The sequence below is a fragment of the Oncorhynchus tshawytscha genome, linkage group LG31 (assembly GCF_018296145.1).
Source record: "Oncorhynchus tshawytscha isolate Ot180627B linkage group LG31, Otsh_v2.0, whole genome shotgun sequence".
NCBI classification, from domain to species: Eukaryota; Metazoa; Chordata; class Actinopteri; order Salmoniformes; family Salmonidae; genus Oncorhynchus; species Oncorhynchus tshawytscha.
In genome coordinates, this window is record NC_056459.1 from 6,543,373 (window position 1) to 6,568,846 (window position 25,474).

The 25,474-nt window shown below is 48.0% G+C and overlaps 1 protein-coding gene across 30 annotated transcripts in view; it reads right to left on the bottom strand.

Annotated features, from left to right (window-relative positions):
* Nucleotides 1-25,474, bottom strand: part of LOC112229351 (microtubule-actin cross-linking factor 1-like) — a 262,375-nt gene that overhangs the window by 81,103 nt on the left and 155,798 nt on the right. For 21 of the 30 annotated variants that reach the window (XM_042310210.1, XM_042310213.1, XM_042310212.1 and 18 more), the window contains 23 exons: nt 24,936-25,088; nt 23,454-23,465; nt 22,006-22,160; nt 21,804-21,930; nt 21,085-21,268; nt 17,476-17,642; nt 17,117-17,295; nt 15,024-15,162; nt 14,643-14,836; nt 13,512-13,671; nt 13,046-13,129; nt 12,592-12,699; nt 12,393-12,491; nt 12,142-12,252; nt 11,899-11,990; nt 11,613-11,748; nt 3,881-9,154; nt 2,594-3,805; nt 2,301-2,456; nt 1,995-2,210; nt 1,741-1,893; nt 1,283-1,579; nt 133-282 (listed from right to left, as the gene is read on the bottom strand). In XM_042310210.1, the coding sequence (XP_042166144.1) occupies nt 133-282; nt 1,283-1,579; nt 1,741-1,893; nt 1,995-2,210; nt 2,301-2,456; nt 2,594-3,805; nt 3,881-9,154; nt 11,613-11,748; nt 11,899-11,990; nt 12,142-12,252; nt 12,393-12,491; nt 12,592-12,699; nt 13,046-13,129; nt 13,512-13,671; nt 14,643-14,836; nt 15,024-15,162; nt 17,117-17,295; nt 17,476-17,642; nt 21,085-21,268; nt 21,804-21,930; nt 22,006-22,160; nt 23,454-23,465; nt 24,936-25,088 (9,558 nt within the window). The remainder of the gene's footprint in view (nt 1-132; nt 283-1,282; nt 1,580-1,740; nt 1,894-1,994; nt 2,211-2,300; nt 2,457-2,593; nt 3,806-3,880; nt 9,155-11,612; nt 11,749-11,898; nt 11,991-12,141; nt 12,253-12,392; nt 12,492-12,591; nt 12,700-13,045; nt 13,130-13,511; nt 13,672-14,642; nt 14,837-15,023; nt 15,163-17,116; nt 17,296-17,475; nt 17,643-21,084; nt 21,269-21,803; nt 21,931-22,005; nt 22,161-23,453; nt 23,466-24,935; nt 25,089-25,474) is intronic. The other 9 variants (XM_042310211.1, XM_042310220.1, XM_042310217.1 and 6 more) reach the window with 1 other exon arrangement.

A 25,474-nucleotide genomic window follows, 5' to 3' on the forward strand; every position in this document is an offset into this window, starting at 1 on the left:
AAAATTGCATGTGAAGAGAAAGGAGAATACATGCACAGAACCGGGCTACATTAGAAGTCTGGGAGCAGCTAAAACACAGGTGTTATCCCCTTTCTTGAGCCATGGATGTGATAAACGCAGCGTTTCCCTCACCTTTAGCTCGCTCCGTTTCTGCTGCAGCACATTCACGTCACCCAACTCTGCTCCCGCTCTTTGATTGGCCAGCACGCTGGCAGCTCCAGCCAACCACATTGTAAGGCCTTCCAATCTCTGTGAGCACTCTGCTTTGTGCTGCTGCACCACCTGGAGAGCCACGGACGACGGTAGACAGAGAAAAATGTAGGCAGAGAGAGAGAGTGAGAAAAGTAATATTGCACGTTTTGCTAATGAACAGTGGTCAGTCCACAACGTTGAATCAGACCCCTATATTGTCATTTTCCACTCAGCTGAGCAGGAGCACACGAGAAGCAGATCTTTTTACATTTCTTTTCAACACCCATTCACACTTCCATCAAGTGCAACGCTTGCCTGTTTCTAAACCCTTTAAAATGTCATTTATATATGTCACACTTTGCCAGACGTCGAGCATGATGTGTCCAGAATTCACACAGTCAGCCAGACAGATCGATAGATACGGACACAGCATCATCAACAGGTCAGTCGAGCCAAAACAACAACGATAACACAAAGACAATCAAACACACGGTGTCCTCGTTTGCCCCCTTTGTTCCTTCCTCCCCATGTCGTACAACAGGGGAGAAGAGGACAAAAGGAAAGCGTTCTAGCCACAGCAAGGCTTCTCGGGTTTTAAAAACTCTCTAGCCTTTTCCGTGGCGGCGCAAGCGTATTTCCTTCTGTGGCAATCTGGAAGAGCAAGGCAGACACGTTAATTCACACAGGTGTTATACAGGGACACATGCAGAGGAGCAAACACACATTGGGCATAGAAGCTTGTGGTGGGAGTAGTAATACCGGTCCCTATACGGTGTCTTAGCCTTCGCAGCAGCAGCGGTTGTTTGCTAATCTGATGTAAGTGATCAATTTAGACACAAATGTGGAAAATAAGAATTATTTTTGAAGTTGGCATATTTGCTTTGATGGACATGATTAATAGTATGGATAAGGGTTAGCCAGATAGAGAAAGTGATAGAAAGTGAGAATTGAAACAATGATAGCATGACCACAATCGTTTTATGGTAAAGTATGTTATTACGGATGATTGAATGTATTGAAAATGTATATGTTACACATGCATTCCAGGACTCCAAATGGGACTGCGCAACATAGCCAGCGGTTTGCAAACCTCTCTCTCCCTTGCACTCTGTCTCTCTCTTTCTCTCTCCTTCTCTTCCTCTTCTTTTTCTTTGTGCCTGCGCCGCCTCTCCTCCTCCCTCTCTCTCTGGGCGGCGAGGGTGTCGGTCTTGGCGTGGGCTTGGCCAGCGGCTCGGTGGAAGCCCCTCTGGAGCTGTTGTAGCTGCCCAAGGAGGTGCCTGCTCTGTTCTGGAGCCAGGTCCTGAGCCCGCTCCGAGATGAACACCTGGATGTCAAAGGCAAGCGCGTTGACGTCATTGGAGCGCGCCGAGAGAGACGACTGCAACTCCTGAGGAAGGGAGATAGAAAGGAGAGATAATGATCTGAGGACTAGCTGGAAATGAAGCAAAGTGTAGGCTGATTCCGAACTAGGTTGTTAATTGCACACTTGAAAGTGCACAAGAAGAGGGTAACGAGATCAAACTTCAAGTGTGGCGTGAGAGCGGTAACCTTGCATAGCTGGAGCTGTTGTGTGCGTTGAGGAGGAGTCTCGCCCTGGGTTTTCCCATCCATTCCTGTCATTTGTGCCTCAGTCTCCTTCAGCCAGAAGAGAAGATCCTCGACTCGCCCTCCAAGTGACCTCTGTTCCCCAGTCACTGCCTCCTGAGAGGGAGAAACAAACAGCACTGATTAGCAAAGGGTGCAATAGTGGATTAAACACCAAAAACACACAGATCTCATGTTTCAATCCACTGTCCCATTACCTTATGTGCCTCTCTGTGTGCGCGCAGCCCCTGCAGGATGTTTTCTGAAACCCCTCTGGCAGCCTCGTAACCTCGAGCTAAGCTTCGCCCATCCTTTTCCAAGGCCAATAGTAGCTGAGGTGGTACTTCCTGTGGGCGGGGCTCCAGCAGCTGCCCAGCAGCATCCACTTCCTTTTTGACCTGGGATTCTAAATCCCAAAGTTCTAGATCCAAGGTCTGAGATAAAAGGTTGGTCAATTTTGAAACCTAAGATTTCCATTGTGGTAACATCCTAGATCATACATTTGCAGGTACTAAATCTCTTACCTCTGTCTGTTTGATGATGTCATCAAGGGCAATGAGGCTGCGACCAATCGACTGTTGCTGCTGCTGCTTGAGGCGAACCTCGATGTGTCTCACCATAGAGAGCAGAGCCACAATTTGCTGGTCATGTTCCAGGAATTCCTGGCGGAGCAACGAGGACTGATGGAAAGGGAATGTCAGATAAGCATCAGTCTGAATGGCATTTGACAGCTTAATACTGGGTTACACAATACAGATAATGTATGATCAAGTAGAGACAATTTGCTTTTCACCTACTAAATGCATCAACTGCTTACCTTTCCCGTCTTAGCTGGGCTCTTCTCTTTCCTCATCTCCAATTCTTGGATTTCTCCATCCTCCTCCTCAAAGCTCTCAGTTGTATCAGATTCGGGTACCTCGGTTGTATCAGATTCAACCATCTCATTTGCATCAGACTGTGGGCTCTCGTCAGACCAGGACTGTCCTGATTCTGTGGACTCCTCAAGGGACTGTTCCTCTTTACACTCAGTTTCACTGTCAAGTTTCTGCTCCTGTTGTTCTTGCTGCTGTTGCTTCTTCTTCTTCTTCTTCCCTTTGCCAGTAGTTTTTGCTGGCTTGGCAGCAGGCGCCAAAGATGCCTCCTCAGGTGTACTAATTCTTAGTTGTTCAATGTCCTTGCCAGGAAGATCAGTTTGTTTGCTCAGAGACCTGTCCTCCTCAGTATCTTTCACCAGATGTGCATCCATTTCCTCTGTGGTCTTAGCAGTCTGGGTACCTGGAGCCACAGAGGCCTTGACCAGATGGGCACCTGACATGGATACAAGGGCTTCAGGAGAGGCATCCACAACGTCAATAACTCGATGGGTGTCTAGGTGGACATCCTCAGGTGTACCAATCCTAAATTGTTCAATTTCCTTGCCATGTGGGTCAATTTCTCTCCTCAAAGAAATATCCTCCTTAGTTTTCTCCTCAAGATGTGCATTGATTTGGTACGGTGCAGTGGTATGGGTTGATCTTTGTTGATTGGCGTCAACTCCACTAAGACTCTTGGTAGAGGCAGCCATTTTGTTCAGCTCCTCTGATTTACTGTCTTGCTGCTCCTCAAGCTTCTGCTCATCCCCAGAGACTGAGCTCTCAAGATCAGCCGGTATGGATTTCACTTCAGAATCTGCTCTATTGTGGATGGATGGCTTCTCCTCTGTCGCAGGTTCAACTTTTTCTACCACTCTATGCATCTTAGACTTTCTGTTCTTCTGATTTTTCTTTCCCGGCATCATCTCTTTAAGCTGGTCTGTTTGAGATGGTAGAACCGTCTCCTCTTTCTCTCCTTTTCTAGCCTGGTTTGGTAGAACTTTATCCCCTTCTCTAGCCTGGTCTGGTATAACTTTCTCCTCTTTCTCTCCTTCTTTAGCCTGGGCTGGTAGAACTTTCTCCTCTTTCTCTCCTTCTCTAGCTTGGTCTGGTAGAACTTTCTCCTCTTTCTCTCCTTCTCTAGCCTGGTCTGGTAGAACTTTCTCTCCTTCTTTAGCCTGGTCTGGTAGAACTTTCTCCCCTTCTCTAGCCTGATCTGGTAGAACTTTCTCCTCTTTCTCTCCTTCTTTAGCCTGGTCTGGTAGAACTTTCTCCCCTTCTCTAGCCTGGTCTGGTAGAACTTTCTCCACTTTCTCTCCTTTAGCCTGGTCTGGTAGAACTTTCTCCTCTTTCTCTCCTTTAGCCTGGTCTGGTAGAACTTTCTCCTCTTTCTCTCCTTTAGCCTGGTCTGGTAGAACTTTCTCCTCTGTCTCTCCTTCTTTAGCCTGGTCGAGTAAAACTTTCTCCTCTTTCCTTCCTCTTTTAACCTGGTATGGCAGAGCTTTTTCCACTTCCTCTGCTGCTACATGAATCATAGAATGGTGAGGCAGAACTTTCTCTCTTTCTCCTTCCTTCTTGTCAATTCCTTTACTCTCTTCTGGTGAAACCTCAGGACTCCCTACAGTCTTAACTTCCTCTACAGATGTCACCAAACTCTCCTTCTTCCCCACTCCCTGACGCAGTGCCTCTAGCTCATCTGCAGCTTGCTTCTCACTAACACCTCGCCCAAACACCTTCCTCAGGATACTCTCTTTTGCCTTCCGTAAAAGGGCCTCTTTGTCATTTGCTGCCTGGGGGGTTTTCAGAGTGAATTCCACCTCTTTTCTATCCGTATGCTCCTGTTGTCCAGTCTGTTGAGAAACTGTCTTCTCCCCATCTGAATCACTCTTTCCCACAATGTGCTCGCCCTCCCGCGTTTGCTCATCCTTAGAAACTCTATTATGAATGGATACTCTATCATGGATGGACGATCGCTCATCTGCCACAGATTCAACCTTTTCTGCTACTATGGTTATCTTAGACTTTTTGTCTAAGCTGTTGAGAAAACCCTTCGTTACTGTCACTTCAGAACCTGCTTTATCATGGATATCTTGTATCTTCTCTGTCACAGGTTCAACCTTCTCTGATGCCATAGGTATCTTAGACGTTTTGTTCTTCTCCACCCGTCTTTGGTCCTCGGAGACCTTATACTCTATACCATCTCTCTCTACCTCAAGAGCATCTTCTATGACTCCAAGCGGAACAGCAGAAGCTTCCCTTACTTTGCCAATATCTTCTGGATCTCCAAACCTCTCAACAGTCCGTGCCCTGGCACTTTCAAGTGCAGATTGAACATCTTGCACAAGGGACTCCTCTTTCTCCTGTGGGGTAACATAACCTCTGGTGGACTCAACACCCTTATCCTTAGATTGTACATTCTGGTCTTTGTTTTCCATTTTCTGAATATCAGCTTCCTCTGAGGGCCTTTGCGCAATGTCAACCTCCCCTTTTCCTTTCTTCTTATTCCTCCTCTTCTTTTTGCTCTTACCTTCAGCCTCCTTAGAAGGGGGTGATGCATGTCCAAGATCATCACGCTCTGTGACCTCAATCTTTGTGTCCCTCTCAACCTCCATTCTACCTTGCTCCACCACACTCTCAGTACTGTCTTCTACCACATTTGGCTTCCCTTCATCTCTCTCAACCAGTGTAGAAATATCTATGCTGCCCTGCTGATCCCTACCTTCTCTGCCAATGGCCCCTGTCGAGTCCATCCGTGGTTCTTTGCCCATAGCAGACTGCCCCTGCTGCAAGACTGAACTACTTTCACCCACAGGTCTAGACCCCTTTTTATCATTTTCTGGTGGTCGAACAGTAACATCTTGCGGAGTCGCCATCTCCTGAAGGGCCTGCTGAACCCTTTTCTCCGCATTGATTGCAAACTGAGCCAACAAATTGATTGACTGGTCTGACTCGATGTCAAATGACTTCCCGGCTATTGAGACCTCTCCATCTTCCATCTCTTCTTCAATGTGTACAGAGCCATGGTGTTGCAGATCTTCTGACTGCTTGAACGTTCCAGCTTCTAGAGTCTTTACAATGTCCTCTGTGATCATCAAAGAGTTATACCCCTTTTCTGACTCTTCTGTATGTGGGGATGGAGAAATAAAAGAGCTTTCAATAATTATTTTGGTTTGGCTGTCTGGACTGGATATTGATAATGTGACTGCAGGACTATAGGTCCCATCTGAAGAGGCAATGGGTGTTGAACTATCCTCATCGTCAGATTCTACGTCCATGGAGCCCAAGTTGCCCTGGAGTTCTGCAGCCATTTCTCTGGATATAAGCCCATATTTGACAGCTTTTTTCAGGCTAGAGACTCTCTGCCCCGTGGAAGGGTCAAACAAGCCCCCTTTCAGAACCTGGTTGGTGGCAATGAGCCTGGCCATATGTTCTCCCACCAGCCCTTTCTTAGAGGCTTTAGGCAGAGGGAGCCTAGCTCCATTGGAAATATCAATAATCCCTCCAGTGTCTGCCTGGCTTTGCAACATTCTGAGCGCTGGGACCGGATCAACTTGTTGAGATGCAATTGCTTCAGCTAAATTCAGGATTTCACCTGTTTGCTTATCCTGGATTCCCTTGAAAGGCTTCACTTCCAAGAAGCGCTTTCCACTCTTAATGTCAATCTTGCCTTGGTTTACAAGGTCTGAGTAAGGCACAATTTGGGCACTTTGTGGATCCAACAAACCTTGTGTTACACATGGAGAAACCATTGCTTTCTTGGCAGTGCTCTCATCGAGCAGACCATCGGAGACAGCCTCTGTCAATGTAAGTCTACAATTTAAATCAGGGTCCAAAATGGCACCTGTGGATGCCTGGAGGAGGGCAGCATCTGGGTTTGAAGAGAGGGCGACTTCCCCCTGACATGCTCTCTCTAACTCCCCCAGTTCTGGGGCTATGGCACGGTCTACCAGACCTCGCAGCAAAGCATCAGCAACTGACAGTCGAACTCCAGAGTTGTGGTGCACGATGCCACCCTCTGCTACTTGCTGAGACAAGGCTTGATAGACTTCCTCAGGCCCAAGCAAACCTCTTTCAAGGGCCAGCTTTAGGGGAACAGGTGACTTCGTTTTGGGATCGACAACCCCATCCATTTGCAGCTGCAACGTTGCTTTGGTTAGCGCTGAATCTGGGTCTGAGTATTTTCCACGGTATGACTTCTCCAACGCAACTAGCTTTTCTCGTTGGTCCTCCTCTATCAGCCCAAGGTTGGCTGCCAGGGTAACAGACACTTTCTTATCCCTTCGCAGGTCAACCACTCCCCCTGAGACCACCTGGGCCTCCAGGAGCCGAGCAGCTGTGTTGGAGTCTATCAGGCCTGCCTGAGCAGCATCCTTCAGGGTACAAATCTTCCCCTTCTCTACATCCACTACCCCTGCCAGGGTCTTCTCTGATTTCAGCACACTCCACATCAGGTCTTCGTCAAGCAGACCCTCCTGCATCACATCCTCCATGCTCAGAGATTCGCATGCGCTGACATCCAGGAAACCTCCGAAAAGTCCTGCCCTGGCCATCAGCTTGACTGCAGTGTGTCCAGGGAGGACCCCCTGAGCCACGGCTTCATCTGGGAGAAGCCGCTGCCCTCCATCCATCAGTAGACCCCCTTGGTGAAGCTCTGAGGTCAACCTTTCCAGCTCAACATCCTCCTCACTCTTCACTGCTGCTGCCTCTAAACTCATAACCTGGGGTGGGGTCTTCACTGTGACCCTCTGAGAATCCTCCATAGTATGTTTAACTCCAACACTCACAGGCATGCTCTCATTTTCATTGGTCTCTGATGGTGGAATAGGGTTGGCATGAGATTGGGTTAGCATCAGAGTCTCTGCCTTGGTCTTAAATGGTGCTGAGTACATTTCTGAGGCTTCTACAAGTGTGCCGTCAATGTCTTCCATGAGTGAGTCCTTATCCTTTGTCTTTTTGTGACTCTCTCTTGCTCCCTCTGATTCAATCTCTACCAGCCCCTCTTCATACGAGCCTATAATTAATTGCTTTTCTGGTAGTCCAGCTAAGGGCTGGACACTCAAACTCAACCCTGACACCACCACTCCAGGTATAGGATCCACATTGATCAGACCAGTAGCAGCCTTGACAAGTTCCACCAGCTCAGGCTCGAACAACACTAAGCGCTGGCCAGAATGTGCATCTATATAACTATGGGTCATTAAATGGAAAAGCACGCGGTGATGTGCCTGTTCCTCAGGGGCCATCTCCTCCAGAAATGAGGGGAAACATGTGTGCTCTGGGGAAGAGGCAGGTGGTGAGGAGGGAGGGGATGACCCAGTGGAGCCCCAGCTTAGGCGATTTAGATTTGGCGAGCCTGACTGGTTCATGTTGTGTAGCACATCTGGGATCTGAATCTCTTTCAGAATCTCAGCCACTTTGGGTTCAATGACCTCCTTAGCCTGATTCAGGGACACAACCTTGGGGATTTCAGGAAGGTACAGGGCACCTATCGTGTGGCGCTGTCTCAGGATGTTCAGAGCCAGCTCTCCCGAGATGACCCCTTGTTGTAGAGCCTCTGCAACGGGAAGCAGCTCCCCTGACTCAGGCCAGAGCATCCCCATAAAAGCCCAGAGGGACTCGAGCACCAGCAGGGCCAGATGAGGTGAGAGCAGGTCCCTCTGGATGGCTTCCTCCAACCCTAGGCGCTCCCCACTTACAGGGTCTAGTATCCCACCACTCTGCAGCTGGCGGGTCAGCATGGCACAGGCCAGGTCCTGGTCCATCAGATTGTGACGCACAGCCTCATCCACAGTCAGGCGGCGTCCCGTACGGGGGTCAGCAATCCCACCAGCAAATAGCTGGGCCTCCAGCAATCTCACCGTAACTTGCCTGTCAATCAGATTCTCTTGGACAGCACGGAAGATCCCAACCTTCCTGCCGGAAGCGAGGCAGACGGTGCCTCCTGGCTGCTGTTTGACTGGCAGCAGATACAAGCTGGTGTCATCGCTGAGGACACAGCGCTGCTGCAGTTCAGACAGATTCAGCTTTTCTGCTGTGTTAGGGTCAACGAGCTCCCGCCGATTGACCCGTGACCTGAGCTTGGTGTAGACCCTTGGGGTCAGCAGGCCCATCTCTCCAGCACTATCCAGGGTCAGTCTTCTTCCTCCCAACTCCCTTAGGCCTCCTGTGTTCATCTGCAGCTCCAGGATACGCAGCCCCAACTCCTCTCTGATAAGGCCCTCCTCCATGGCTGCAGCCACTGGAAGGAGCTGGCCCTCCAGTTGTTCTGTCTGGTCGACAAGATGCAAGGCACTCTCCAGCTCTGCTAGGGATTGGCTGATGAGACTATCAATCAGGCCACAGTTGAAGCCCTCTTCCAGTGATAGGCTCACAGGGGAGACAGGCTGAAATAACCCACCCATGGTGAGCTGGGCCTCCAATAAGACATGGCAGGTGTCCTGATCAATGAGGCCACGCTGAGCAGCTTGGAAGACTGGGACAGTTTCCATGGTGCCCAGGTCAATAACTCCGCCAATGGCAGCTTGGCTCTGTGAAGAGAAACAAAGTAAGTGAATATTTGAACTTACTTAACAGTCTGATGAGTATTTTGTTGAGGAACCCATAGCCCGTAAGTATCCACCAAAAAAAAAAAAAACCTTTACCAAAGAGTCATAATAATAATAATTTAGACATAATTACGGTGATAAAAGCATATTTCAATAGATACAATACGATATAGTATTAAACTAGTTTTTTCCCCCTTCTTTCCCCCCCTTTTTTCTCCCTAATTTCATGGTATCCAATTGGTAGTTAGTCTTGTCCCATTGCTGCAACTCCCCTACGGACTCGGGAGAGGCGAAGGTCAGGAGCTTCTTGACACTGCTTGCTTAACCCGGAAGCCAGCCGCACCAATGTACAGCTGACGACCGAAGTCAGCGTGCATGCGCCAGGCCGCCACAAGGAGTCGCTAGAGTGGGATGGGACAAGGACATTCCTGACCGGCCAAACCCTCCCGTAACCCGGGCGACGCCGGGCCAATTGTGCCGGGACCTCATAGGTCTCCCGGTCGAGGCTGGCTGCGACACAACCTGGGATCGAACCCGGGTCTGTAGTGACGCCTTTAGCACTGCGACGCAGTGTCTTAGACCGCTGCGCCACTCGGGAGGCAATCTTTTGCACCCACATTTCTCCTTCAGCATGGCACAAGAGCACTTACCTCTGTTCTACAAAGCACTAAGCATGGCTACATAGAGAACAGAAATGCAGAGAACCAATATACCAGGAAACCTCCATAAAGGAGGTAAAAACAAACGGCAAAGGAAGGAGAGAAAGACCGATCAAAGAGAAGATAAAGCTAGAAAAAGGCAGGTCAGATTGGAAGCAACGGTAAGAGAAAGCGAGCACTACTTACCGTACGGGGCTGGCCCGTGATGCGCAAACACTAACAGGCCGAGGGCTCGGCAGATTGAAGAGCGACAGATGAGAAGCTTGGCGTTAGGATTCTGCATGCTATCTACCTGATGGCCCTGACTCGCCTGGCTGACACTCCATTTCAATCCACTCGCTATACTGTAACCTCCATAGGTTTTGGACCATCACTAGCTATGGCACAATTTACTTTGGACAACGGTTAATTGAAATGGATTTTCTCAAATCTGACTTACATTGAATTCACAATGGACTGATTCTTTGCTCACTGGCTAAGTGGCAGAATACAACTTAACTTAAACAGAGATAATAGGATTCTGCCTCATACTGACTTGGCCTAACTACAGTCCCTCTTATCCTTTTTCTGAGAGCTGGATGTCCTTGATTCTCTTCTGGCAGCTGTTAGTGATTTTGAAGCAAAATGCTGATTATTTCACACATATTAATGCATTAGACAGCACAAACATATACACACACACACACACACACACTGTGATCTGGACACATCGTGCTCAAACGGTGACGTGGGGGTTTGCGTAGCTGGCCTCTGGTGCTCACACGAAGCCGACACTGGCAGTTAGACATTCTTCTCTGACAAGTGATTTGATGCAACGTGTGTACATTCTTCCTGAGTGTATAGAACTACCCAGAAAACCACACACACCATTCATAGAACACACACTCGTGGGTGGGAAGGTACGCGCACACACACACCAACACACTCACAATCCCTCTCATTCATTATATATCACTGATACACTCACATACACATACCATCACATTTGGACGGATGTATATGGGGGGGGGGAACATGACAGCGTGGTTGGATTTCGAACTATGTGAACGAGTATGCGCACGCGTTTACGAAGAGTAATGGGCTTTTGTAGGTTCATGGATGAATAGCAGGGTCGCGTACAGAACATAGTGCGGGGACAGTAAATGACCATTGTAATTTAGGGTCACACCTACTGTCTACCAATGAGTGCTCAGAGGGGATGTGGAGCATATGGACGGGTGACTATCTCGTGACCATGAAGGCGGACGTTGAGGGCGCTCCTCCTATCAAAAAGCTACTATAGCTAAATGGTAGCATGACTTCTTTGGCTCTACGACTGCTACACCAATAGGGGGCCATAGACTAGCCATTATGCAGATGTGTTTGATGATGATGACGGGTCACATGATTGCAAGCGGGTTGTCGAGTGCAAGTGAGGGGGGGGCTCACTCCATGCAATTACATTAAATGTTTGTTAAAGCAAACCAAGTCTATGAGTCGACAACATTCATTATGGGGGATGATGATGGTGGTGATGATGGGTGTCAAAAAAATGCACACGGGGTGACGGGCGACACACAACATGCGACACACTCTCGCTTGCACACAAACACGGCTTGCGAGCCTATTCCATTTCAGAACCTCAAATTCACAAAAAGGCAGACAGACATTGCCAGTGAGCAACACACTTGAACAGCAACGTCGTAAGCTCGCATTGGCAACTCGCTAGTGAGTTTATGGTTGTAGCCGCAACCTCCCTTCTCGTCCCTCTTTCCGGGCACCCTCCCCTCCATCCGCTCTACCTTTCTCTGCTCCTCTTTGGCCTGCTCCTGCTCCAGCTGTTGCAGTCGGGCAGTGGAACGGTCACACAGCTGGCTGTAGGTGGCCGTCAGCTCATCCAGCTGGGAGGTCACCTGGACACGTTCCTCTGGGGACAACCTAGAGGACAAACATTTCTATCAGTTTGAACTTGTATGTGTGTGTGTGTGTGTGTGTGTGTGGATAAAGGTGAGATGTTAATGAGCGAGTATACAGTAGTCGTGTGTTTATACAGTGGTATGCATGTGCGTAGGAGAAATCTGAACTTACTTGCTGGCCTGTTTAGACATCAGGAAGACTTGGGTGTTCCTGATAGCCTGAGCCACGTCCTCCTTCTTAGCCGCTAACTGCTCACCGACAGCCTAGAAACACAACTCAAATGATTAAAACAACATGATAGAAAAAGAACACCGGTATATTCATTTGATAGGCTAAGAGAGCGTGCTACAAGACAGACCAGCGGATGAATACAATTCAATAAGATACTAGATGCATTTAATAATATTTCTGGACCTGCTGCGCCGCAATGGATGACTCGGCGGAGGGGCCCTGGAGGCCCTTGACCCAGCCCAGCAGCTCTGACACCTGGCCCACCCTCTGCTGCCTCTCCTCCTCCACCTCTTTCTGTGGGGGGGGGAGCGATACGGGGACATGTCATCATGATAGAAATGTATTGGCGGGTACAGACGACAAATCCCAGGAAAACAGAGGAAGGTTGACGAAAACAAAAACAGAGAGCGAACGAAAGAAAGAGCGAGACATACCTCTTCCTCCTCGAGTCTCCTCAGTGCATCGCTGATGTACTTGACGTGTTGCGTCGTCAAGGTAACCAGGGCTGTGTAGCGTGTGCGCAAGTCCATGAACTGGAATGGCAAAGAAATGTTTCTGCTCTTGGCTTCACACACAGACGTTGACACATATTTTTCTGGAAATACATTGCGCCGATCGTCTCCCTCTCCTTACCTCCTGCGTGATGGCGTCTGATGAAGAGTGCATCCTCCTCCTCTTAACAGTGGATTTCTGGGTCGACTCCACAAAGGCTTTGAATGTCATCAGTTGTAGCTCGTAGTCCTGATGGACAAATATGGATACATGTAACGTCGTGACAATGAAATGTTTTATGTTGTATTGGTATAGGACATTTCGTGTGGAAATTGGGTATGCAATCAATCAATCAATCATATGTATTTATAATCCAGTAACCCTGTAGCCCACCTCAATTCAAAATGTATGACTTGCGAAAATCACCTAGCCATGAATCATCATATTTTTGGACATCAAATGAAAACGTTATTTGTCACATGGTTCGTAAAACAATATGTGGAGACTAACAGTGAAATGCTTACTTAGGGGTCCTTTTCCAATCATCCAAAAACATGTCTTTACATTACAATGACAAAGTGCTGTGGTACTGTACCTTGACAGAGGTGCAGTACTGTTTGGAGTGGGTTTGGCACTCGTCTAGTTTGGTCTGGTTCTTTTCGATCTCGGCTACTAATGCCTGAGGAAGGGAATCAGGCCCATGAGAATAGACGTCATTTACAGAAGTCACTCAATCGCAGTCAGATCATTCCTTTCGTTTCAATAGCCATTAGTCTCAATAACATATTTAAAACAAAGCTATCGTTCATCTCTCTTTCTTTCAATGAACCTTTCTCTATGGCTGGGGTCAATATCTATCTGCTGTGTAGTCCTCCTCTCTCTTTCTGTCGGCCCCCTTGGATCCGTCTTCCTGCCTCTATCGGTCTCCATCAAATCAAATCAAATGTATTTTTATAGCCCTTCGTACATCAGCTGATATCTCAAAGTGCTGTACAGAAACCCAGCCTAAAACCCCAAACAGCAAGCAATGCAGGTGTAGAAGCACCATCCATCCCTCTCACCGTTTGTTCTGCCAGTTGTTCAGACAGGACTCTGCTGTCAGTCTGTCCAGGCTGGGTGTTCTCCTGTCTCTCAGTGGTCTCCTCTATCCAGTGGATCAGAGCAGAGTGGCCGTCTCTGTAGTGCTGCAGGACTGAGCCCAGGGCCTTTAGTTCGGCTCGCCTGGAACAACAAGGAGGAAATACACGCACACAAACACACCACAACATTCAATAAAGTACCCAATCAGTGATATGGGTCTATGCCAGGGTTCCCCAACTGGTGGACCGCGGGTGGTATGATTTGGCCGCCCAAGTTTTCGGAGCTAAAATAAATAAATAAATACAAATATATTTTTGGTTGTTGAATTTTCATTGTTGGACATAAAAGACCGTATAAACAGCAGCAATTTTTAATTTTTGGAAATCTGTTCCCAAGCATAATAGAGAGATTGTATAATAGTGAAGGTATAATCATTATAATTGATTGGATTTATGTAGCACTTCTCTACCGAGGTACTCAAAGCGCTTTACATAGTAGGGTGAAACTCACCTCACCGACCATCAACGTGTCGCACCCACCTCAGTGACGCACGGAGACCATTTTTGTGGCAGAACTCACAACAGCTATCAGTTGGAGAGGTGAGGAGTGATATACGCCAATTAAGAATGAGGGGGATGATTATGTGGCCATGATGGAATGTGGCCAGATTGGGAATTTAGCCTGCACCTCTGTCATGACACCGTGGGTGAACATCCCTACTCTTACAATAAGCGCCGTGGGATTTTGAATGACCACAGAGAGTCAGGACAGACGTTTTAACAATGTTCCCAAATGCAATCAAGGTTTGAAATGATGATGTTTTAGTCTGTTTGGGCTTGTTGCGGTCAATTTGCAGTCTAATTTTTTTTAAATTATGTTCCGGACCCCCGACCACCCGCTCAAGAAATAATTGGCCCGCGGCTGAATCCAGTTGATCATCCCTGGTCTTTGCTCGTCTCTATTTCACATTTGACCATCTCAAGGACATACTGTATTCATTTAAGTGTAAACCTAGAGTACAAACACCGAGTAAGGCTTAAGTTTCATGTAAGACTTTCATAAAAATGATATGACTAACACTGACTCCAACCATCCATCCCTCCACCACTCACCGTGTGTCCATCTGTCTCTTGACTCCGGCCCACCTTTCGGTGAGCTGGGCGGCTTTCTCCTGGTAGCGCTCCAGCTCCGGGCTGCGGTCTGGGTGGAGCCTGTTCAGCTGAGTCCCCGCCTCCCGGGCCTTCTGCACCTCCGACTGCAGGGAGCTCAACACCCCCTCCTGGTCCTCAAGCTCCGACTGCCACGTCTGGAGGGAGGGGGTAGAGAATCAGCACGCGGACACACTAACAAACAAATCCTAATCTTGATCCATGCAACGCCTACGGGGCCATCAACAACTTTTTCATGCATTTGTACAAACATTTGTACAGTATCTGAATTAGTGGGATATTAGTGGATAGTTTGTTCTTTCATTGTATCTGCCAGTCTCTTACCCCCAGTTGTTCCCGTAGGGCCTGGATGGCGTTGGCGTCTGCAGGAACGATGTCCTCCTCACTCAGCCTGCTCTCGTACCTCTTCACCTGGCTCTCTGCGGCCTGCAAGCTGTGGATCAGCACATCCACTGTCTTCAGCCTGGGCGAAAGGGGGAAGCACGTGATACTTAGTCAAGTATATTGGTTAAGAGACCTCTTTGGGCTAGGGGGCAGTATTCGGAAGTTCGGATGACTGACGTGCCCAAAGTAAACTGCCCTTTACTCAGGCCCAGAAGCTAGGATATGCATATCATTGGTAGCATTGAATGGAAAACACTCTGAAGTTTCTAAAACTGTTAAACTCATGTCTGTGAGTATAACAGAACTGATATGGCACGCGAAAACCTGAGGAAACTCCATCCGGAAAATGTGTTTTTTGAGCTCCCAGGCCATTCATGTGGGCCTATTGAATTTCCAACCAAAAAGCGCCCAGATTGCAGTACCTATGGCTTCCACTGGATGTCAGTCTTTATAAAATGTGTTTTTGGAAAAATCAACAAGTAGTTGTAGTTTTTTGAAGGTCTCCCTCGTTAGGACTCTAGTCTTGTGGCGCTCGTGAGTGAGGGCGTGCACTTTGTTATCTATCTCCGGTATTGAACATACTACATTCCGTTTTAAATTTGATCGTTTATTTACATATTAGGGTAACTGAGGATTGATTAGAAATGTTGTTTGACTTGTTTGGACGCAGTTTACCGGTAACTTTTGGGATTCCTTTGTCTGCATGTTGAATGAGTGGAAAGGGTGGATTACTGAATCAAACGCGCCAACTAAACAGACTTTTATGGGATATAAAGAAGGACTTTATCGAACAAAACAACCATTTGTTGTGTAGCTGGGAACCTTGGGATTGCAAACAGAGGTAGATCTTCAAAAGGTAAGTGTTACGTTCCCCAGATTATGTGTTGTAGTTTGTGTATTTGCATGTGTTTATTTCAGGAAATGGCTTCCTGAAATCCCTCATGCAGCTGATTGGTCGACTCCATGGCTAATTGGAGAGCTGACCCCGCCCCCTCGTCAAGACGCAGCTGTCTCTAATTACCTATTCCTTCTGAAGCTATATATAAAAGCCAGTGTTCTGTTCAGGAGAGAGATTTTGCTGGGGGTCCATTGCTGGGAGGTCATTGCAGAGAGATTGAATGTGAGGGAGGTCATTGCTGAGAGAGGAGGCTGATGGCTGTGGATAATTTACTATGTTAGTTGTTGGTAGCAGTTGGTATGTTCTGTGAGTTTGTTGCTCAGATAGAGCTTATTTGATGTCCTTTGTTTCTTAGTTTGTTTGAGAAATTATTTGTTCTCCTGTTTCATTTGTTCCCAGGGGGGAAGGGGAAGGCACCTAGGGAGTGCTTAGGCAAGAGGCCCGCGGGCATACATATACCTGTAGTATATTCATTGTCTAGGCACAATAGGTAAGACCTGGGCGGACCACCCCCTGTATTTTGGTTAGGGCACCAGGTGGTGCTAAATTAGGTAAGTATTGGGTAGGCAGGTAAGATAGGAGAGGGGGCTTTGAGATTTACTTTCTTTGCTTTGGTTCCGTCCAGCCCCTTTTCCCCATATTACCGTGTAAAGGAATAAAGTCCTAAACGGTACCACATTCTGCCTGTTGTCATCCTTACTCACACCTACAGTCCATACCTCTTTCACTTCACAGAGAGTTTAGTTGTAGCAGGGTGTTGCGTTCCCTCTTCATAGAGGCGTGCGTAACAGTAAGTGATTTATTTTATCGCAAATTTTTGTGACGCCTCCGCTGGTTGGAAAAATATTTTTAATGTTGGTGTATGGGGGGGGGGGCGCTGTCCTCAGACAATCAAATGCTATGCTTTCGCCGTAAAGCCTATTGTAAATCGGACAAAGCGGTTCGATTACCAAGATTCTAAGCTAAAGAATGATGTATGACACTTGTATTTTCATGAAAGTTTAATATGAGTATTTGTGTATTTTGTATTTCGTGCTCTGCAATATCACCGGATGTTGTCGTAGTGGAACTCTAGCGGAACACCTAGCCCAGAGAGAGTACTTTGAGTGTGTGTGTGTGTGTTTGGCCTACGTACTTGCGCAGGTAGACAGAGGAGAGGTTGTGTAGTCTGTCGATCTTCTCCACAGCCAGGTTGAGTTCAGAGCGCAGCACGGGAACAGTGGAGGAGGTGGGCTTCTCCTCAAAGAAACTCACACAGCGACGCGACACCTCGCCAAGACTGGTCCTCAGACCATCCAGGTCCGACTGCAGCTTCTGACACCGGGAATAAGGGTTAGTCTTGATTTGCATATTATTATGTAGAAATAAGTTGAAACATGAAAAGAAATGAAAGCAACTGAATAAAGTTAGTGCTGGTTCCCTTTTTGTTGGTAGATGAATAAGAGTGTGTAAAGACTGGTGACCAGCAGATGGTGCTGTGGCACTATTACTGACCTCTTGCTCTGCAATTTGAACAGTGTTGTCGACGCTGTTGCCCGATAGGTTGCTAGGGGGCAGAGTCTGAATGCCGCGCATCAGCTTTTGCTCCGCCTCCTCCAGACACAGTTTAATGCTCTGGAGCTCTGACAGGTAGGACCGAGAGACAGACTCATTCTTCTCCACTAGATGAGAGACACAGACACAGAGAGAGAGAGAGAGACAGAGAGTGACAGAGACAGAGAGAGAGAGACAGAGAGTGACAGAGACAGAGAGAGAGACAGAGAGAGTGACAGCGAGAGAGAGAGACAGCGAGAGAGAGAGACAGCAAGAGAGAGAGACAGCGAGAGAGCGAGAGAGAGAGAGAGACAGCGAGACAGCGAGAGAGCGAGAGACAGCGAGAGAGACAGCGAGAGAGACAGCGAGAGAGAGAGAGAGAGAGAGACAGAGAGAGAGAGACGAGAGAGAGAGCAGAGAGAGAGAGCGAGAGAGACAGCGAGAGAGACAGAGAGACAGCCAGAGAGACAGCCAGAGAGACAGCCAGAGAGACAGCCAGAGAGACAGCCAGAGAGACAGACAGACAGAGAGACAGAGAGACAGAGAGAGAGAGAGACAGAGAGACAGAGAGACAGAGAGACAGAGAGACAGAGAGACAGAGAGACAGAGAGACAGAGAGACAGAGAGACAGAGAGACAGAGAGACAGAGAGACAGAGAGACAGAGACAGAGACAGAGACAGAGACAGAGACAGAGACAGAGACAGAGACAGAGACAGAGACAGAGACAGAGACAGAGACAGAGAGAGAGAGAGAGAGAGAGAGAGAGAGAGAGAGAGAGAGACACAGACACGACACACAGACAGACACACAGAGAGAGAGACAGAGAGAGAGGATAAAGGGTAAATGGAGACAGTGGGGAGATAATTTCATTTCCATCCCACTTAATTGGGTCAATGCACCATCACAAAACCCTTTCATTAGAATTCCCCATGTTGCCCTCATGCCCCAAATGTGGATGAAGCCAGGACTCGAGTAATTGAGGTGATGCACTCTGTCAATCTACCTGTCCCCATGCAAAACAGAAACACGTCTTTTTAGTGCACTATCAATAATTTGGATGAATCTCAATACTACTAAGCAAGTAAAGTTACGTAAATTTGTGAGCAAAGTAAGCCAAACCCCCCACTACCTCCCAATTCTCCACCCTTTCTCCTGAAACGTGCACTTACCCTCATGCTATGTCGTTCCCATAGCGACGATTAAAACATTCCATAACCAGAAACCGTGGATTGATGGCAGCATTCGCGTGAAACTGAAAGCGCGAACCACTGCTTTTAATCAGGGCAAGGTGTCTGGTAACATGACCGAATACAAACAGTGCAGCTATTCCCTCCGCAAGGCTATCAAACAAGCTAAGCGTCAGTACAGAGACAAAGTAGAATCTCAATTCAACGGCTCAGACACAAGAGGCATGTGGCAGGGTCTACAGTCAATCACGGACTACAAGAAGAAATCCAGCCCAGTCACGGACCAGGATGTCTTGCTCCCAGGCAGACTAAATAACTTTTTTGCCCGCTTTGAGGTCAATACAGTGCCACTGACACGGCCTGCAACGAAAACATGCGGACTCTCCTTCACTGCAGCCGAGGTGAGTAAGACATTTAAACGTGTTAACCCTCGCAAGGCTGCAGGCCCAGACGGCATCCCCAGCCGCGCCCTCAGAGCATGCGCAGACCAGCTGGCCGGTGTGTTTACGGACATATTCAATCAATCCCTATACCAGTCTGCTGTTCCCACATGCTTCAAGAGGGCCACCATTGTTCCTGTTCCCAAGAAAGCTAAGGTAACTGAGCTAAACGACTACCGCCCGTAGCACTCACTTCCGTCATCATGAAGTGCTTTGAGAGACTAGTCAAGGACCATATCACCTCCACCCTACCTGACACCCTAGACCCACTCCAATTTGCTTACCGCCCAAATAGGTCCACAGACGATGCAATCTCAACCACACTGCCCTAACCCATCTGGACAAGAGGAATACCTATGTGAGAATGCTGTTCATCGACTACAGCTCGGCATTCAACACCATAGTACCCTCCAAGCTCGTCATCAAGCTCGAGACCCTGGGTCTCGACCCTGCCCTGTGCAGCTGGGTACTGGACTTCCTGACGGGCCGCCCCCAGGTGGTGAGGGTAGGCAACAACATCTCCACCCCGCTGATCCTCAACACTGGGGCCCCACAAGGGTGCGTTCTGAGCCCTCTCCTGTACTCCCTGTTCACCCACGACTGCGTGGCCACGCACGCCTCCAACTCAATCATCAAGTTTGCGGACGACACAACAGTGGTAGGCTTGATTACCAACAACGACGAGACGGCCTACAGGGAGGAGGTGAGGGCCCTCGGAGTGTGGTGTCAGGAAAATAACCACACACTCAACATCAACAAAACTAAGGAGATGATTGTGGACTTCAGGAAACAGCAGAGGGAACACCCCCCTATCCACATCGATGGAACAGTAGTGGAGAGGGTAGCAAGTTTTAAGTTCCTCGGCATACACATCACAGGCAAACTGAATTGGTCCACTCACAGACAGCATCCTCAGGAGGCTGAAGAAATTCGGCTTGTCACCAAATGCACTCACAAACTTCTACAGATGCACAATCGAGAGCATCCTGGCGGGCTGTATCACCGCCTGGTACGGCAACTGCTCCGCCCACAACCGTAAGGCTCTCCAGAGGGTAGTGAGGTCTGCACAACGCATCACCGGGGGCAAACTACCTGCCCTCCAGGACACCTACACCACCCGATGTTACAGGAAGGCCATAAAGATCATCAAGGACATCAACCACCCGAGCCACTGCCTGTTCACCCCGCTATCATCCAGAAGGCGAGGTCAGTACAGGTGCATCAAAGCTGGGACCAAGAGACTGAAAAACAGCTTCTATCTCAAGGCCATCAGATTGTTAAACAGCCACCATTAACATTGAGTGGCTGCTGCCAACACACTGACTCAACTCCAGCCACTTTAATAATGGGAATTGATGGGAAATGATGTAAATATATCACTAGCCACTTTAAACAATGCTACCTTATATAATGTTACTTACCCTACATTATTCATCTCATATGCATACGTATATACTGTACTCTATATCATCGACTGCATCCTTATGTAATACATGTATCACTAGCCACTTTAACTATGCCACTTTGTTTACATACTCATCTCATATGTATATACTGTACTCGATACCATCTACTGTATCTTGCCTATGCTGCTCTGTACCATCACTCATTAATATATCCTTATGTACATATTCTTTATCCCCTTACACTGTGTATAAGACAGTAGTTTTGGAATTGTTAGTTAGATTACTTGTTGGTTATTACTGCATTGTCGGAACTAGAAGCACAAGCATTTCGCTACACTCGCATTAACATCTGCTAACCATGTGTATGTGACATAAAATTTGATTTGATTTGATGCATTCAAAACCAAAGGATTTGTGTCAGCATGGCCTCCAACACCTATCCTCCGCTTTTAAATCCAAGCACGGGAGTGAACAAGTGCACACTTCAGGGAAAAGGGTGGAGAATTGGGACTGAGACGCCATATCCGTCCATCTACCTGTCTCCATGTTGACCAGCAGGTCCTGGCAGTGTTCCTGGGCGGTGTGGGCGTCTCTCTCCAGCTCGCGTCTCTCAGCGGGGTTGAAGAGGACGCTCTCTTTGCTGTCAGAGAGGAAGTCAGCCAGGTGGGCCTCCAAATGGTTCAGAGCCTGGTCCCTGGCCACAGGGGTCTGGGAACGTACCTGAGGTGGTTAGGGAGAGAGAGAGAGAGAGGTGCACGTGAGCTAAATTAAAGAGTGGTGATTGGTTGATTTGATTCGTCCAGTCAAAAAATCTTTTTTAGAAACGTGACAGGGACAGCACCACACAGCCAGATCCTTCTTTCCATTGTGGTCCCTAAAGTGCATGGTTCAAAAACATGTTGATATGTGTATTAATTAACATGCGTTAAGACGTTATTCATACGCAATAGGCAAGAAGTGGATATGAACCTATTAGCAGATGGAGGGGAAAGAGGAAAACATGACAACAGAGGGACACTACACATAACGTATGTCATATGGGACATCTGCTGGAGAGAGAGAAAGCGAGAGAGGGCGAGCAAGAAAGAGAGCGAGAAAGGGAGAGAAAGAGAGAAATATGCTTGGAAGAACCTATAAGAAATAGAACAATTAAGTGAGATAAATGTGGTTGAAGACAGACATGAGAGACGGACAGCAACAGGGTATTTCTGTCAACCACAGAGACGTACGGTGACATTAAAACCGTGTGTCTAACCGTGTCCAGGCTCCAAGAGGAGACGGTCCTGATGTCTTTCTGCAGGTAGTGCCAGGAGACCACACTCTTCATGCTGACGTGTAGATTGTGCCATAGAGACATCACGTTCTGGTACAGCTGCTCCATCCTACAACACACGGAATAACACTCAATACGTGGCAGGGTGAGGTGGGAGAGTGTATGGGCATCCGTGTGTGTGTACCTGCTGGCGGTGTCCATGGCCTCCTGGTTGGGCGGTGGTACGGTGAAGCAGACTGACGGCACCATGGCCTCATTCCCACTGGGGCTGATCACCTTCCATTTAGTCCTCTGAGAATTGTCCTCCAACACACACTCCTCACCTCGGCTGATGGTGATCTACGAGAGAGAGAGAGTGGGGGAGAGAGAGAGAGAGGGGGAGAGAGAGAGAGAGAGATTGGGGGGAGAGAGAGAGAGAGAGAGTGGGGGGAGAGAGAGAGAGAGAGGGGGGGGAGAGAGAGAGAGAGAGTGGGGGGAGAGAGAGAGAGTGGGGGGGAGAGAGAGAGAGAGAGAGTGGGGGGGGAGAGAGAGAGAGAGGGGGGGAGAGAGAGAGAGAGAGAGGGGGGAGAGAGGGGGAGAGTGGGCAGAGAGTGGGGGGAGTGGGCAGAGAGTGGGGGAGAGTGGGCAGAGAGTGGGGGAGAGTGGGCAGAGAGTGGGGGAGAGTGGGCAGAGAGTGGGGGAGAGTGGGCAGAGAGTGGGGGAGAGTGGGCAGAGAGTGGGGGAGAGGGATGGGAAGAAAGATGAAAAAGGGAAAGATACAGATGGAGAGATGAGGAGAGGACGAGATAGAGATGTGGATGTGAGGGGAGGATAAGAGAGATATTGGGAGAGAAGAGACGGGGGGGGGGGAAAATCGATGAGGAGAGACGTGGACCGTTGAGGAGGTGAAAAGATTGGGAGAGGAAGATGTATAGAGAGAAGGGGAAAGAGGAAAAACAAATGGAAAAATAAAGTTCGACGTCAACAAACATATAACGCAAAATGGAAACGTTAATGGGTTTAATGTGGTTAGCAAAAGCCCTAACAACTGAAAAGGAAACTAGAACCACCGCGGTGCCATATTGAATTGAGCAGCCATTTAAATACCATGGAACTATAAGAGTATCCATGGGACTGAAAATGTCTACATGTGCCCTCCCGCACTCATTAGAAGATTTGTTGACATCTGGCCAACAAATACAGAGCGCTAGGGTAGTAAGAGATTCAACTTGGCATAGTATGGTGTGGTCCCGAAGGTCTGGCAAAATGAAAATGTTAAAAATGACTGTCTCGAGCAGCAAAGCGAGGTCTGTGCATCTAAAACAACTGTCCCCTCTCTCACCCCACCCCCTCCACACACACAGAAATACTGCAACGCACATGTACAGAGAAAGCTTACGACTGCGGCTAAAACAGTCGCACTGGCTGAATAAGCTGGGATACTGTGGGTCAGTCGTGCGTTTACTTCACCCTTACCAACTGATCTGGACCTTTAGCTCATATAGGTCGTACATCCAACCCAGATAAAGAGAAAAAAACTGACACTAAATCAGTTGATAAGAGCATAGAGTAACCAGGGAAGATTCAGTGTGCAGTGTAAGAGCTGAGCGCTGAGGTGGAGGAGGAGGAGGAGGACGACATCGGCAGTAATACCTGAACGTTAGCCTTGACAGCCCGGCGGACACACGAGAAGGGAGAGCGAGGAAGTAACGGAGGAGTGAGAGATAGAGGGTAGGAAGGGGAAACGATAGGATGGAGAGAGAGAAGACATGGGAGAGAAAGATTATTTTGGGATAGCATCATGAAGACCGGGTTGTGTGCGTCTTCTTTAAAAGGAGCCCGTAGTTGGTGGCAATCTAAGTGTGTGTGTGTGTGTGTTTGTAGTAGGAGAGGAGTAGAAGAAGCCACTCATGACTATTGAGATGCACCCCTGCAGTAATCACTGCACCTCCCCCCTAACCAGAACATAACGGTATCTCGCCCACGCCTAACTGGGCAAACCGTCCTAGTCCCAGAGAGACTCACACAGCAGAACTAAAATAGCCGTGTCCGAGCCACTTCCTGTCCCTATGCCATATTACAGGAGTGGAAAGGCAGATTTTCAGATGTTTGCCTGAGTCTGCACAGGTGGGAGAAATTCATAATTCATAGCTTTTAGCTCCTCTGCTAGCATCACACAGCACTTTGGGCGGTGGAGAGGCTTCACATGTGAGTGTGAGGTGCGTCAGGTGTCAGTGGCCAAATGGAAATCTCTTCTCATGAATCATTACTAGACTTCGGAGCGGCTACTGTGGGCTCTTTCAGGGGATTCTTAACGAGTGTTGCTGACCCATTATGATAGTATGGCATAATCCAACATCGCTGTCTTGTCAGCTGAAGAAAAAAAACATTGATGGAAAGATGAGCTGTTAAAAAAAAAGCCCATCTGAATATCCCTATGAAAAACATTGAGTAGAAGACAGTCAAAAACATGATTACGAATCCTAAGGATAATTGAGCTCATTCTGCCAAAATCTGCCATTTTATCTGTTCTCAAGAAGCATAATGTTATCTAGTGATGTGTTGTGGCACTACTGGGCTGCAACAACCACAACATTTCAATAGCTCTAATGCAGCAATCTTCCAATCAACACTGGAAATGGTAAAAAACCTGTGTGTGTGTGTGTGTGTGTGTGTGGGGGGTCACGGGGTTCATGGTTGAACACATACTATTGAAGCAACTATTGAAAACATGTTTTTTAGCTGACAAATGGACAGGATCTACATACCAACAATGGCATGTTGAAAGCAGCCAATGATGATACCTGATTGCTTGAAAATGCCCCGTATTGGATTTCTAAGGTATAGGTGGGGCTGAGAGGGGTTGTGCAGGGTAGAGACGGAACAATTGGCAGAAGGATACAGTTAGGTGAAGTGGGGTAAGGTGACCTGGGTCGTATTCACAAGGGCACATAACAGAAACGTTTTTCAAAATGTCCTGCAACGGATATTTTTTTATATTTTTTTAAATAAAATAAAAAATAATAATAATATTGGACAAATCCACGCAGTCCCTCCCTGTGTGCTTCTGTTTTCCTCCGTTTGGTGCCTAATGAACAGGACCCTGGTATTGTCATGATAGTGTGGGTGTGGTACCTCTATCTGCCGGTAGTCACAGATGGCGCGGATGGGCGTGGTGCTTCCCAAGGTGCTCTCGGCGCTGCGGGGGAGGAGCTGCACCACCGTCTTGGCCCGGCCCACCAGGCTGGCCACAGAGCTGCGGTACTCAATCAGCTGCTCCTTCTCCTCCTGTAGGGTACAGCCATTGGTCAGTGAGGGTGTCGAGCAATCAATTAACCAATCAAATCAGTCAGTCAGTCAAATGGTAAGCTTTTGTGATACTGTATGTGATCTATAGGCATAGTCTTATATGATAACATATCCCTTTCAAACTTCAGTCCATTTCCTATCATTTCCATTCATATCGATTCCATTGAACTCCACAGTACACCAATTTATCATGTACAGCAGGGATCTCTCTTCTCAGCCCAACAGGATAGCTATAGCGCCCAGTAGCTTAGCTTACAATCGCCAAATTGGTGACACTGGGACAGTGTTCGCAAGCTAACTCAGCACTAGCATTAGCTTCTAAGCTAGCCATTAAACATTAAAAAGGCATTAGCTTAACACCTCAT